Raw genomic sequence first — 13,569 nt, forward strand, 5'->3', positions numbered from 1 at the left:
AGGTTGTACAACTTGTACTTGCTGTTCCTCATCTGGTTCTCGTTCCATTGTGTCTGTATTCTTTGTAGCTAAAGGTTTGCTTACTTCCTTTGCTGCCTCCTTTAATATAACTGGACAGATCCCATCCACCCCAGGTGCCTTTTTTATGTGCAACTTCAACACATAAAAATCCTGAAACGATGCTGATCTGGTCTGCTGTTTGTTTGTTTGTTTGTTTGTTTCGGAATTTATTGGGCGCATCGGCAACTATGGCCATAGTGCGCCAGATCTGGTCTGCTATTCACTGTTCAGTGAACTGAATAGTCGGGAACTTCCAGCCATTTGGTGTTTAGTTTCATTCTGTGTATTTTCATATCGTTCTCTAACTTGGTTACTTCGTACTACTCTTCTGGCTTTTTCTTCCTTCCTGGTTGGTTACTAATGCAGTTTTGCAGGAAGCACTTCCATTTGGTTGGGCTGGCTGGTCTTGCCCTTCCGTTGTGGTAGCCATATGGGGAACAGAGCCACTTCCCTCACCCTTTTCTTCGGGAGACTTTCTCCGATCTTTCGAACCGACTCCTCTGTCTAAAGCCTAAACGCGAGCGACTTTATCCTGCCCCACACTCGATGCATTCTGTTTAGTTTTCGTGCTTGTCACCTTCATTCAGCTATGGAAGGTGGACCTGTTTTGCTTTGGATTTTTGCATCTAGTGGTGGGTGGTGGTTATTGGGGGTGACACCACATGGCATCACATCAGCACTTTGGGAAAGGTAGTCAGATGAAGCGACTTTCGCGATTTTTTTTTTCGCGGCGGGATTCGAGCTCTGGTCATCACATTGGTTGTCCGGCGTCGTAACTACTGAGCTAATCGTTCCCTTATTGTAATTATTATTATTATATATTATTTTTATTATCGTGTGCCTAGGATCTACCAATCACTCTTTCTACAGTGACCGAGTTGGTTGGTCCAGGAAGTGGAATTGGCAATGGAAAGTATGGATTTTATGTTATTATTTTACATTTTTTTTCATCCAGCTATGCAGGCTAAATAAACACAGAAAACGCGTAATTTATGGACACAATATAATGGCGACTCATGACCTTAGTTGTCTCGTCACTTATTCCAAACAATTTAACTCAATTATTTTCTTCGAAATGCTGTGAAATATTCTGAACTTACCGCAACTAAGATCGAGTCTTAGTTTGTCTTCTTTATAGTTAAAAGGTCTCTTGAAACGTATTGCCATGTAGAACGGCTGGCCACGACGGAGTACGACTGATGGTTCTTTTCCTTCCACGATGTCGTACATGAACGTATTGTGCGCTTTTGCATTCTCTTTGGCGTAAAACTCGACGTCCTGGACTGCGATAGGTTTTCGAAGAACTGTAAGGATGAAATAGATCGAGTATAACGAACAAAAATAAGGATATAAAACGTTATTAAATAAATAAAATGTTAATTTGTGTTTTTTTATTAATAATATTTTTGTGAATGCACGTATATCTCAATGTATCTTACTCCAGTGAATGGGGGGTATATTTGCTAAGACCTGAGGGAGTGTATAGAAATAGAAACAAATACTCGGTTAATAATGAGGTAAGGAATTATACTGTATATGAATAATAGGTGAAAAATGTGTTTTGGTGCAGTGTATGAGGATGCCCTAATAATACATTGAAGCTTTGAAAAGTTGTCTCATGTTATACTTACCCCTGCTCTGTCCACGCTAAACTGCAACAACAGGAGGCGCAGTAAGTTAGACTATATTCACAATATTATGGAAATATGTTCTAGATTAAGAACATTTTTGTGGGAAAGCTAACCATTAAGGATTTTGCCGTTCAGTGTCAACACGAGCCTTTTGTGTTAAACTACGATAAGCAAGTTCCCACCAGCATAATTCAGAAAAGAGTGTATTATATTTTGAGGCTTAGAAGAGCTTAAATTACTGACCTTTCCATCTTCTTTTTAAGAAGATTTTCAAAGGTGGAGTATTGTTTTTCTACACACGCAAGCCCCTCTGATTTTAGGGTTCCCAATCCTACCGAGTATAAGACATACAAAAGATGTTAAAAGTAATTCATATTTTGTGTGTTGGAACGTTTGACATTTCATTTCAAACGTTAGTACTGTCTTTCAAAATACTTTTAAACTAGGATAATTTTTTGATTATAAGTGTTCATCATTTTCTATCTTTTGTCAATATAAATCCATTTTGTGCTGGTGTCGAACTATAAGGTATTTTATTTAAAAATAAGAATAATACTATGATATGAGAGTGGTCAAAATACTAGATATGATATCTAGTATTTTGTAATAATAGTAGTAATTTTGTAATAATAATCTAGGTAATAATACTAGATATGAGAGTGGTCAAAATGTGTACTTTGCTCAGAGTTGCCATTGCCTTAAAGTAGCCCTCAGCACACGACAGCCAAACTTAGGGTTTTGAAGAGGTGGATTTCAGTGCAGTTTTGTTTATAAATGTCTGTTCAACGTGCTTTTAGGAAATATAGCATTCTCTTTGCAAGAAGCAATAGGTAAATATTTAAAATCCTTGACACAAATGAGATTCAATATAACTGAATCTGGAGGCGTTTATATCTACTTCAAACTGAAGGACTGTTTGTAATATGATAATATTACAAACGGTCGATTAGCAACAATACTGAATATATTCAAAGGTGGAGCCTTACAGGAATTCAGAAAAAGGTGAAAGACTTTTTATTCTATCAAACAGCCCGTTAGCGGCAGTTAAAATTTATTCAAGATAAAAATTGCGCTCGTGGTTTGAACAATAAAATTGTATCAATTTAAAAATGTCCTTTCATATCTATAACATTGAACTATACTTTAAATTATCATAATACCATTAAATGAACAGAGAGACAGGCCAAGATGAATTTTTTTAAAAATATTTTATGGTACATGATTAAAATGATACATTTTAATCATGTACCATAATCATGAGAACTAAAACTCATGATTGTGCACCTATTATATTCCAGTACTCAAAAGGAAAGAACAAAACAAAAATAAATCAAACATCTTTTGCTACATTATGACAAAACATTAGTCATACGTTTTCATGTCTTAATAATGCCCAAAGACTGAACAAATTTTGTTCTGAAACTCTGAAAATGAGTACATAAAGAGAAAAAATGAAATGGCTTCCATAAACAACTTAGAGCTTCCCAGGCATGTTTCGTTGGTTGGTCTGCGAATCTGACTGTACATTTCACTGAACCGATTGTTCCTGTGAAAGTATTGGTTCACTTCGAGATAATGAATGTCCCAGTGAATATGTATAACAGTCTGCTAAGAGGCTTACATAATTATGGACGAAGATACCTTATGGTCGTAAACAGTTCCTCGCGGATCATATAGAAATCTGTACCCCTAGTTGACAGTGAGTGACACTTGTCCACATCATTAAACTGCCACCACCTTCTAATATGTTAGCGGTACCCAATCTGATCTCTATTCCCTCCAGGAGCAAATGCCTTCAGAATCCGATTGAAGACTATCTGACCATGCCCCATTGCGTCCTCCCCTACACCTGATGAAAAGGACATGAATTTGAATCCCGTCGATGACGTGAGGAATTTTTATGGGCCTTTTTCACAAACGGACTGAGTTGGCCCCAGGCGAGTTAGCATGGTTTTTCACTCTGCAACTTAGATTTTTCGCTGTAGGGATCTACCACAAAACACAATATAATTTATAGACATAATATACACTGAGTGATCACTGAATTATGACCACCTACCTAATACTTCTTAGGTGCCCCCTTTTGCCCTCAGTACAGCAGCTATCCGACGTGGCATTCATTCAATATGTCGGAAGCGTTCGAAAGGTATGGCCAACCAAGCTGTGTGTAATGCGGTCAGCAATGCAGGTATGGAGGTTGGTGTATCCATACGCCTGATATGCCTTTCCATAGTGTCCCACAAGTGCTCTATGGGATTGATATAGGAGGAGGGGGGTTCGGAGGCCAATCGATATGCTGGAAGTCAGAACTGTGTTCCTCAAAACCATTTCTGCATAACAAGTGTCGTATGGCTCGGCGCATTGTCATCTTGGAAGACACCATCACCATTCGGGAAAAAGTGTAACATAGCGAGTTGTACACAGTCAGCAAGCAGTTGACGAAAGCAGTCCCACATGCATCAGGGGTCCAGGTTCCTGCCAGTGAAACATTCCTCACACCATACAGCCGCCTCCACCGGCCTGCACTTTTGATACCATTCATGATGGATGAAGAGCCTCATGTTGTTGACACCAAATCCGTACACGACCATCCACAGTGTGGAGTAAATAACGCGATTCAGTCGACCAGCACACCTTCTTCTAGTCTTCTAACATCCAACTTGCATGCACTTTGCATCATGCGAGTCTTTTACAGCGATGAACCTTGGTTAGGAGAGGATGCTGTAGGGATCGTCTGCTGGTATAGCCCATACGTGCGAGCGTGCGACTAATGGTCATGGCAGATATTGTTCCGGGTTGGCCCATGTTCTATTGGGTAGTCATCTCTTCAACAGTGCTGGGCCTGTTCGCTTGTACGAGTCGTCGGACCCGGCGCTCTCCTCTAACGTCAACCTTTCGCTGACCTTTGCAGTTTTGCCGTCGGTTCGTTGTTTGACCATTTTGAAGCTAGTTCTGGTACACCTTAACTACACAGGCTCTCGAACACCCCACCAGTTCAGCCGTTTGGGAAATCGAGGCACCAGCTCGTCGAGCACTCACAATCTGTTCTTTATCAAAGTCCGATAAATCCTTCCTGTTACCCAACACGCTCGGAATTTTACTACCTACTGAACCACTGACACCTTATCTATGCTACGTAGGTCGACAAACTCCGCATTCTCGTACCTCACGTGGTAAGTGGGCCGCATTCAGTTTTCATAGGGGTGGTCATAATTCAGTGATTACTCAGTGTGTATATGGCACAATATGGTTTAAGTTGCTGATGCGCCTAAAACCCTGCAACAGACAAGCAGCCATTTTATATAATAGGGGTCAAAGGAACTCAGACAACTGATAGTGATGCATTAAGATCCCTCTCACGAAGCCTCCTGTGTAGATATGCCTGGATACAGGATCTGTAGATCGGGCAAACTCTGAAGAAAGTCGTCATGAAGGCCCTTTGGTCTTGAAATTGGGCCAGATGAGAGGTTAATCTGAGTGGAGGTGACACGAAAAGAAGTCAGGGTTTTTTGGAACTGTTTCCAAAGTCTGCTTACAACGCTACGAGCCACATTCAGCCACCACATTCATTTCGGCATGAATTTTTTCCTGTTATCCTTTTCAAAGAATTATAGTCGAAATGGTGTCTTTGTGACGCTTTAACAATGATGGCTATTACGAAATCGACAGTGTGAGCGGCAAACTCGAAATACAGATGTCCCAAAAGCAGGCTGTCTCTCGATTTGCACGTTGTTACATGTTGTATGCAAATTTGTTTATTGCATCTGATAGAGATTGTTCTGTTTTATAAATAACGAATATTTGATTTATATTTTTAACTGTATTTAAAAATATATTCGCGTTTATGTTTGTTTCAAAGTTTTTGAGCTCTGGTGTACGTATGCCCAATGATTGTCCGTCTACACCTATGTTATTAATGAACTGATTTAACTCTTCATAAATTATTGTATTTTTACAAATTTTCTTAATATGATCTTACCTGGAACTTCATTATCATCCATTTCAAAACGACGGCGACGACGTTCCATTTCGTGTCTCATGCGCTCCAAAACATTGCGCAGATGAGCATTGTATTCATCGGAATCGTAGCGAATAATCCTTCTGCCGTAACGACCTGTACCCCCAGTATTCCTACGTATATCGGATATCGACATGATGCGAACACTTGCTGTCAGTGATACGAGATATAGAAAGTTTCCTGTAAATATACGATTATACAGATAATACAATTGGACGGAAGTACTGTATATAGTGTCAGCTACTTATTATGCAATTGACTTGGTGCATTATGGCCTCAGTTTCCAATGCGCCATTAAACACGAAATCAATCAATCAACCTTTTATACAAAGCCCGCGAATTTCAAGCTTGTTTTGGTTCTGATAAGTGATTTTCCATAATTCAGCTATGCTGATTTTGAATATAGTCTTCATAAATATCACGGAAAGAATTTGTGCAAATTAGGATGAAAGAACTGAATAATGTTTTAACACAATGAACAATTTTAGGATAATATAAAATAATAATAAATAACGATTATTAATTGATATAATTATTAATATATTTGCTTGATAAAGAAATACGAAACTTACAAAAGTAAGTTGATTGAAATGAATATTCATTTATCATCGTTTATCCTGGCTGTGGAATATTGTCTTTTATTCTAAAAGCTACATTTTGTTGCTCTTCTTTTGTGTATTGCTTCTCATTGTACCATACAATAGTAACCGATGCATTTCCTGATAATCATTCCTCTATTTCCTTGATATTTCGATGAAACCATTCTTGTTTTTCGCTCTCAGCTCCGAGATTACGTCTCAGTGTACATTATAGAATTTATAATATACCTTGACAAATGTGGGTTTTATTAGTTTCTAAAAATTTGTTAATAGCATTCTTAAATGGAATCGACCCTTCTTTTTCAAGTGTTCATTGTTCTGTCGAGGTGTTCACCTGAAGTCAGTTTCTTTATCTGAAGACTCTGCAAAAATCATTTCTTACAGTTTTTCTTCTGAAAGAGCCGGCAGTTTATCACATAGATACTTGAATCAATCTTTGAGATGCACTAGCGAGCCTCCCGACGAGTGAGGGCAGAACTCGCCCGACATGGTTTTTTTCCGTTTATGAATCACGTTCTGACTTTTCAAAGCGAAAATGGCTGGTGTGCTGAGTGGGAATCATTGTCACTTGACTAACTGGCACATTCTTTCTAGTCAGAAAGTCACACATGCGATGGTCGTCCGATCTGTTAGGAAACCTGGTTTTATCGTGCTCTATTCGTACGCTTGCAATACTTTGTAACCACAGAGGCATACCACGAAGAGTACTGGCTCTTACGGTTATCTTTTTTTCATCAATACGAAATGTACAATTTACTTAACGATTACTTTTGCCCCTCCGTTCGAGCATACACGGGAGGTTCCCATGATTCATGGGGTCTCTCACACGCCATTATGAATTTAATTTAATTCTTCTAGTTTCGGTGACCTACTGGTATTCATCAGGAGAGTATATGACCCAGAATTTGCTGACACAGTTGCAAGTTCTAACATGTCTGATAGTAGCAAAGTGCAGTTTTTAAGATGGCAGAGTTCATTAAAGAAGATCGAGAATTTGTGGCCGCAACTACCACTCCCAAAGATAGCAGGAAATTGCTTCTTGGAGTGTTTGTACGAGTGAGTTCATCTATGGAGTAAGTGTATACAATTTTAAGGAAATTATGTAGAAAACGAGAGAGAGAGAGAGAGAGAGAGAGAGGCATTCTAAATGGGCTTACTCACATACACCTTTGACAGCACACTCTTCTTCCATCACACCTTGTGTAAGCCCTTCACATCCATCAAGAATTCCTGCAGTCAACGTTTGTGAAGCTTCGCTGGCTCTCAAAAACGCAACTTCTCCATCTTAAGGATATTTCCACGGGTACGCCACCGTTTATTCAGTAATCCTTTACAGCAGTGAAATTTGGATCTCTGAAATTTGGACTAACACCAATGTAAAAATCTAATCTTCAGAATTCTGGCTACTTAGCATTAGTATTAGTAGAGGCACATGATGCAAGAAAGCAAGCTTTTAGAGTATCAGCCAAAAAAGAAAAATAAAAAAAACCCCTTCCGTTTCACCAATCCATTCACTCCAAAAGTTTCTGGAGTTCACCCTTGAATTTATTTAAGCTGTCAATTTCCTATAAGGCGTTTAGGGCTAATGCCTCAGGCTGCGAGAAAGTCTAGACTATGTATAAGTTAAGTGCAAATGCATCATTAATACACAGCCAATTCTAAATTAGCAAAATATTTGCAAAGGCGGCATCGTTTTAAGTTATCTCATATTGTGAATACCTTCACAACGAGTTGCCATGATATTGCACTACTTCGAATAAGTAACGCTTCACCTAAAGGAGAAGATTAATATTACTTATTCTCAGTGGATACCACCACTCAGACTGCGCCGTTTTGAAATATGGTATGGGATAAAGTTCTGGGTTATCCTCATACTATTCCTATTAGACTTAGAAAAGAGATAAAGATGTAGGAGAGATAGAGGAACGAAATTCCGTAGAAGGAAGAAAGGGACAGTTGCTCCTTCAACTCACACTCAAAGCTCATATATTCCTCGAATAGGCAACGTTTTCCCAGTAGAGAAGACTGTTGTTACCTATTCGAGGAAACTCAGTGGCCATCAGGCCCCCCAGACGGCACCGTTTCAGGGCTGTTTTGTATATGTGTGTGGGATAATAACTCGACTATCCAATTATCCCTATTAGACTTAGAAAAGCAAAAAGGTAGAGGGAAAGTAATAGTATGAGTGGAAGAGGAAAAGAAACGGTGTAGAAGAATGTAAGGAACAGTAACTCCTTCAACTCACACCACTCAAAATCTCTTCGAATAGGCAACTGTGGGGGTTGGAGTTGTGTTGGTTAACTAATATGAATTTTCTTATTAGTTTATTTTTATTTGAAGCTTTATTTGAGGTTTATTTTAATCAATTCTTCAATGAACTCTACTATGCCCCCCTTTTTTCACAACTCCCACGTAGCACCTGACTTATTAACTCCCAGAAGATTCTAGATTGGGGGGGGGGGGGTTCAGTAATGTTAATTTCCTCACCCGGACACTAGGCTCTGTGTTCAAAATGACTGACACGACTCATATATATATATATAAAATTGGTTTATTACATATATACAAACATAGATTATTTAGCAAATCATTACACATTATTCACTTTACATTAATACTACGATTCTGGCCATTAAGGTCTTCCATACATCATCATTTTCTTGCCTCTCTACTACTAACACTCTCCTACAATCAGTTTAACTTAACTCTTTCTTAAATACAATTGACATTTTTTTGTTTATTATTCCTACTTATTTAGCACAGTCCTACATTCTTCTTCATGGTTATTACAATTCTTCTTCTGGAATTTAATGTCCACTTCACAAATTATTTTAGGCTAGTCTCACCCTAACACAACCAATTTACCGTTATTGAAATGTACATCGGTTTATATATTTCTTGATTCTCTCAAGTAAATTTCACCATTAGGCGACTAATTGCGCCTCTTCTCTACTTCATTAACATTGTATAAATTTACATACAACTCTATCTGCTCTACCCGTCCAAAATTATTATTTTTCCCCTCCATTAATTAGTCTGTAATTATACCATAACTATAAGCAATCCTACGTTAAACTAGTTCAAAATATTTCCTTAATCAACTACAGAACATGCACTGAGTTTACTGAAAGTGCTCTCACAATCTCATTTAAAATTTCCTAATCTTCCTACAGTCCTTTGCAAATATATATATATATAGGTACATAAACTGTTTGAAACTTACTTCTGGGATTTGAATCCTCCCGCTAACAAAATGTTGCGCCTGTGTCTTTCCGCTCTGCATTGGGGTCCACCATCAGTCTGAGATTTCTCTCCTTCAGCTTCGGAACTGTAAACATCTGCCAGGAATACTATCCACTCCGCCGATCCTTCCTGGTATCATACTTTCCTTCGCTGTGCCCGATCATTCAATAGGAGTCGCTTCCTTTTACTCTATTTCTCTGTGTAGACTGCAGGGCTGCCCAGTGTACTTTCGTAAGCATCATCTCTCGCCTTCCTCCTAAATATATTTCTCGGTGGGCGTTTTAGGACTTCTACTTTCCATCTCGAGAAAGTTCCCTATCTATACTTTACTTAACTATCAGAGTTTAGCCGACTCACCATAATTGGTCCTACTGGTGAATTACTTCTAGGGGTTGTTTCCCGAGCCTACCTCTCAAAAGAAAACTTTCATCACTCCTCCGAAAAAAACTTTCATCACTTCTCCGAAAGAACTTTCCTCACCTCCCGAAAAACTTTCCTCTTTTCGCCTCCTTATTCGCGCGCTCTTCCCTTTTTATTTCTCAAAATTTCGTAACGCCCTTCCTTTCCTCAACCAATCATTTCTATCTTCCCATCATCATCTCCATTCTCACTTGCCTATTTCAAGTGACGTGCAATAGGAGAAAGATGACCGGAAATTCCGGCAGCTCCGAATCTCTCCCTAACCATCCAGAAAACATCTGTGTCCACTTACTTGACCTATCGCCCCAAAAATTGACCAAGCCTTCTCTGTTAACGGTAAACCAGGACCGCTGGCCCCTACTGTAACCTCTAGAGCACTCCGTCCCTTGCAACTCCATCCACTGACCACCCACTGTTCCATCTAGCTATCTTCGCTTGCTCTTAGGGAGTGGACGCCGATCATATTTCTCCCTCTAATGTCCCTACATTAAGTACAAACTCTACTTAATTCAATTCCATTAACGTGAGACCCACTCTCTTAAATTTTATGACTTTAAGTGTTCTCTTGAAAGGTTTACAATATCACCCTACCTAGCGTTCTTTCTTTGATTATTTTTATATTTAATTTAACTTGTAAGACTTTGTGTCTTACACAACGCTTCCTCAGTGGAGAAAGCTGTCGTTACCTATTCTTGAAAACTCCAGGCATCATCAGGCTCTCCCTGGTGCCGTTTCACACATAGCACCTGACTTGTTAACTCCCAGAAGATTCTAGATTTCGGGGGGTTTCAGTAATATTGTATTCCTCACCCGGACTCTAGGCTCTGTGTTCAAAATGACTGACACAACTCATATGCATTATATACAATTTGTTTATTAACATATATACAAATATAGATAATTGATGGCAGTGATCATAATTCAGTTTGATAATATTATCTAAACAGTACTAGGTATGTAATAATGTTTAGTTTAACTAAATTCAAGAACATCACCTTCCTTCATATCACTTAGGTATTAACAGTTCTATACTTTAATTGATAATAATTTTTTTAAGCAACCAACTTCGTCTCTATTGGATCAAATTAGGTTCTAAATTCAGATCTCCATTAACAAAATTCTGGTAAAGAATTTACTTCTCTCCTATTCCTAAATTATCTCAATACAGTAGACTTCTTAATTTAAACCAGCATATATATGTGTATATATAACATTTATCTTAGTAAACTTCCTTAATTATCCCTTCCAAAATTATTAAGGCACATTCCTTCACTTAGAGGCAATATATATATCATACCTATATATATCTGGTCCTTGACTTTACTTCAGAACTTTATCCTAATTGTCTACTTTACTAACATATTTCTTATTATACATAAATGTCACAATGCTCCTTTAAATTTTGTTCGCCCATTCCCTAGAGTCCTTTGGTCTATAGAGTAATATGCATATTATATACCACTTACTTATACTGATGAGCTGGATCCTTTTCTTTCGCTGGGGCTTTCCTTCTCCTTACTTGAGGCTGCTTTCGCATCTATGTTGGGCATCATCCATTTCTTTCTCTGGAATTTATCGCCTTGTCTGGGGATGGCTGCTCAGCTTTAGGAATCTGTTATTATTCCCAAATACTCTCCTCATCAGTTACTGGAACTGCTGAATTATATCAGAATTTATATATATATATTTTTTCTTGGCCTTCTTGAGCGTTATTACCTTGTCGCAGCACTTGAATATCCGTCAGGATCGTCTATCCTTACTTTACTATTCAATGCAAGTCACTGACGTTTCAGTACTCTTATTTGGCATTATTTCTAATTGGATACCGCTCACCTATATTTCGATACGAAAACTTTCAACTTCTCGGCGTTTTTTTCTGGCAGGTTGGCTTCGCCATTCCTTCACTATATATATTATTATTATTATACTTAACTTTTCTTAAACTTAACTATCACTTCTCTTATTTGATTCCCCTTTTTTTCTTTATTGTTGGACTTCTCTTCGCAACTCATTTCTTTTTCTCTCCGAACCACTACTACTCTTCAGGAACCACCTCTTTAGGGACCACCCTCATAACAAAACTCTGGAACACCCTCTCGGGAATCTTCGCTCTCAGGAAAAACTCGGGAACACTCTTTTACTCGCCTCGCATCGCCTTTTTGTGTCTCCCCCACCCCTTATTTCTGATCAATCATTAGCTATTTCGCCCCTTTCATCTCCTATCTCATTTGCTCATTCCCATACTATTGTCTAGACCTCCAACTTGTTGCCTGAACTTCCGGCATCCAGAATTTTCTCGAACGATCTAGAAGGATGGCCGGAAGTTCCGGATCTTCTCGTGACCTCACATGCTCTTAACCTCCCCCCCCATGAAATTTTTAAGTGCGCACTGCCATTCTCGAATTTTCTCCTCTATCGTGTGGTGTCTCTTTCCCCGAATGGAGTTCGTAGCGGTCTATTGTTTGATTAAGGGTGGGGTGCTGCCTTCGCTCAGAATACTTTCACTATGATTTTTTTTCAGATCGGTGAACCCATTGTTCCGCGAGTTCGAAACCGCTTCCCCCCGTTGCTATTTCAATCAACAAGTTACTTAAGGATTGTATTCCAAACAACAGATATAATTAAAGCTGAGAGTGTCTGAACTACAATTTTCAAAATCCATTGTTTTCTAAAACCCGGTATATTACTGAAGGCTGACTGTTTAAAATACAAATAATTTTCCAATATTTAATAATATTTGTAAGGATGGGTCCTTACACAAGCCCCCTCTCCTGCTCACATGCTGATTATGCTATTATGTTTTGATTCTACTGCATATTTATAGTGTTTGTAGATGTAGTCGTGATAAAAAAAAAAAATCCAAGGTTAAAAAGTTTTATTTGATGTGGATAGGATCCATCTGACTGCATGATAGGGGTTAGCAAGGCAGAAAGTGCTGAACCCCATATTTATTTTTGGCGACTATTATTAGGAAAAACGGAGAGTATACGCGTATAGACTGAAAAAGTAATGTCTTTTATTGATTAACTTTTGAAAAAACAAGGATAAATGAAAACTGAAAGAGGAAAACATACTTATAGCGTATATTTTTTTTTTTCTAAGCAATTAGATATGATTAGATTTTTCTCAGAAATTAGATATGAGAGAGAGAGAGAGAGAGAGAGAGAGAGAGAGAGAGAGATTTCTGAGTCTTTTTCCGTGAGAATATTTTTAAAATGAATTAATTACTGAGCTAATTTGGCTTTGTAATGTGCAACAAAACAAAATACCAGGAAGCAAATAAATGAACCATTAACACAGGAGCAATAAAACGAAAGCATTAAAATTTTCTGCTTGGGAAGTTGCTTTGAAAAATCATTAGTATAATTATCTATTATCATCAAAGATATAAAATTACATGCCAGGGCCACATTTTGTTTCTACTTTATTGTTTATAAGCCAATCAGTTAATAAATGCCTAATTGCTTTATTCAAGGTTGTACATCCTTCCGAAGAATCCGGTAAGGTGTTTAAAATTGAAATAAAAAACATACCAGAGAGAGAGAGAGAGAGAGAGAGAGAGAGAGAGAGAGAGAGAGAGAGAGAGAGAGAGAGAGAC

General features: G+C 38.3%; 1 protein-coding gene across 1 annotated transcript in view; it reads right to left on the reverse strand.

Annotated features, from left to right (window-relative positions):
* LOC150079134 (hemocyte protein-glutamine gamma-glutamyltransferase-like) overlaps positions 1 to 13,569 on the reverse strand; it is a 166,250-nt gene that overhangs the window by 100,487 nt on the left and 52,194 nt on the right. Inside the window, exons 2-3 of the mRNA XM_090382484.1 lie at positions 5,671 to 5,889; positions 1,161 to 1,364 (exon numbers count right to left, since the gene is read on the reverse strand). Coding sequence (XP_090238610.1) covers positions 1,161 to 1,364; positions 5,671 to 5,845 — 379 coding nt within the window. The 5' untranslated portion in view covers positions 5,846 to 5,889. The remainder of the gene's footprint in view (positions 1 to 1,160; positions 1,365 to 5,670; positions 5,890 to 13,569) is intronic.

This window comes from Mastigoproctus giganteus, chromosome 10, assembly GCF_048544385.1.
Source record: "Mastigoproctus giganteus isolate SK-2022 chromosome 10, ASM4854438v1, whole genome shotgun sequence".
Lineage (NCBI taxonomy): Eukaryota > Metazoa > Arthropoda > Arachnida > Uropygi > Thelyphonidae > Mastigoproctus > Mastigoproctus giganteus.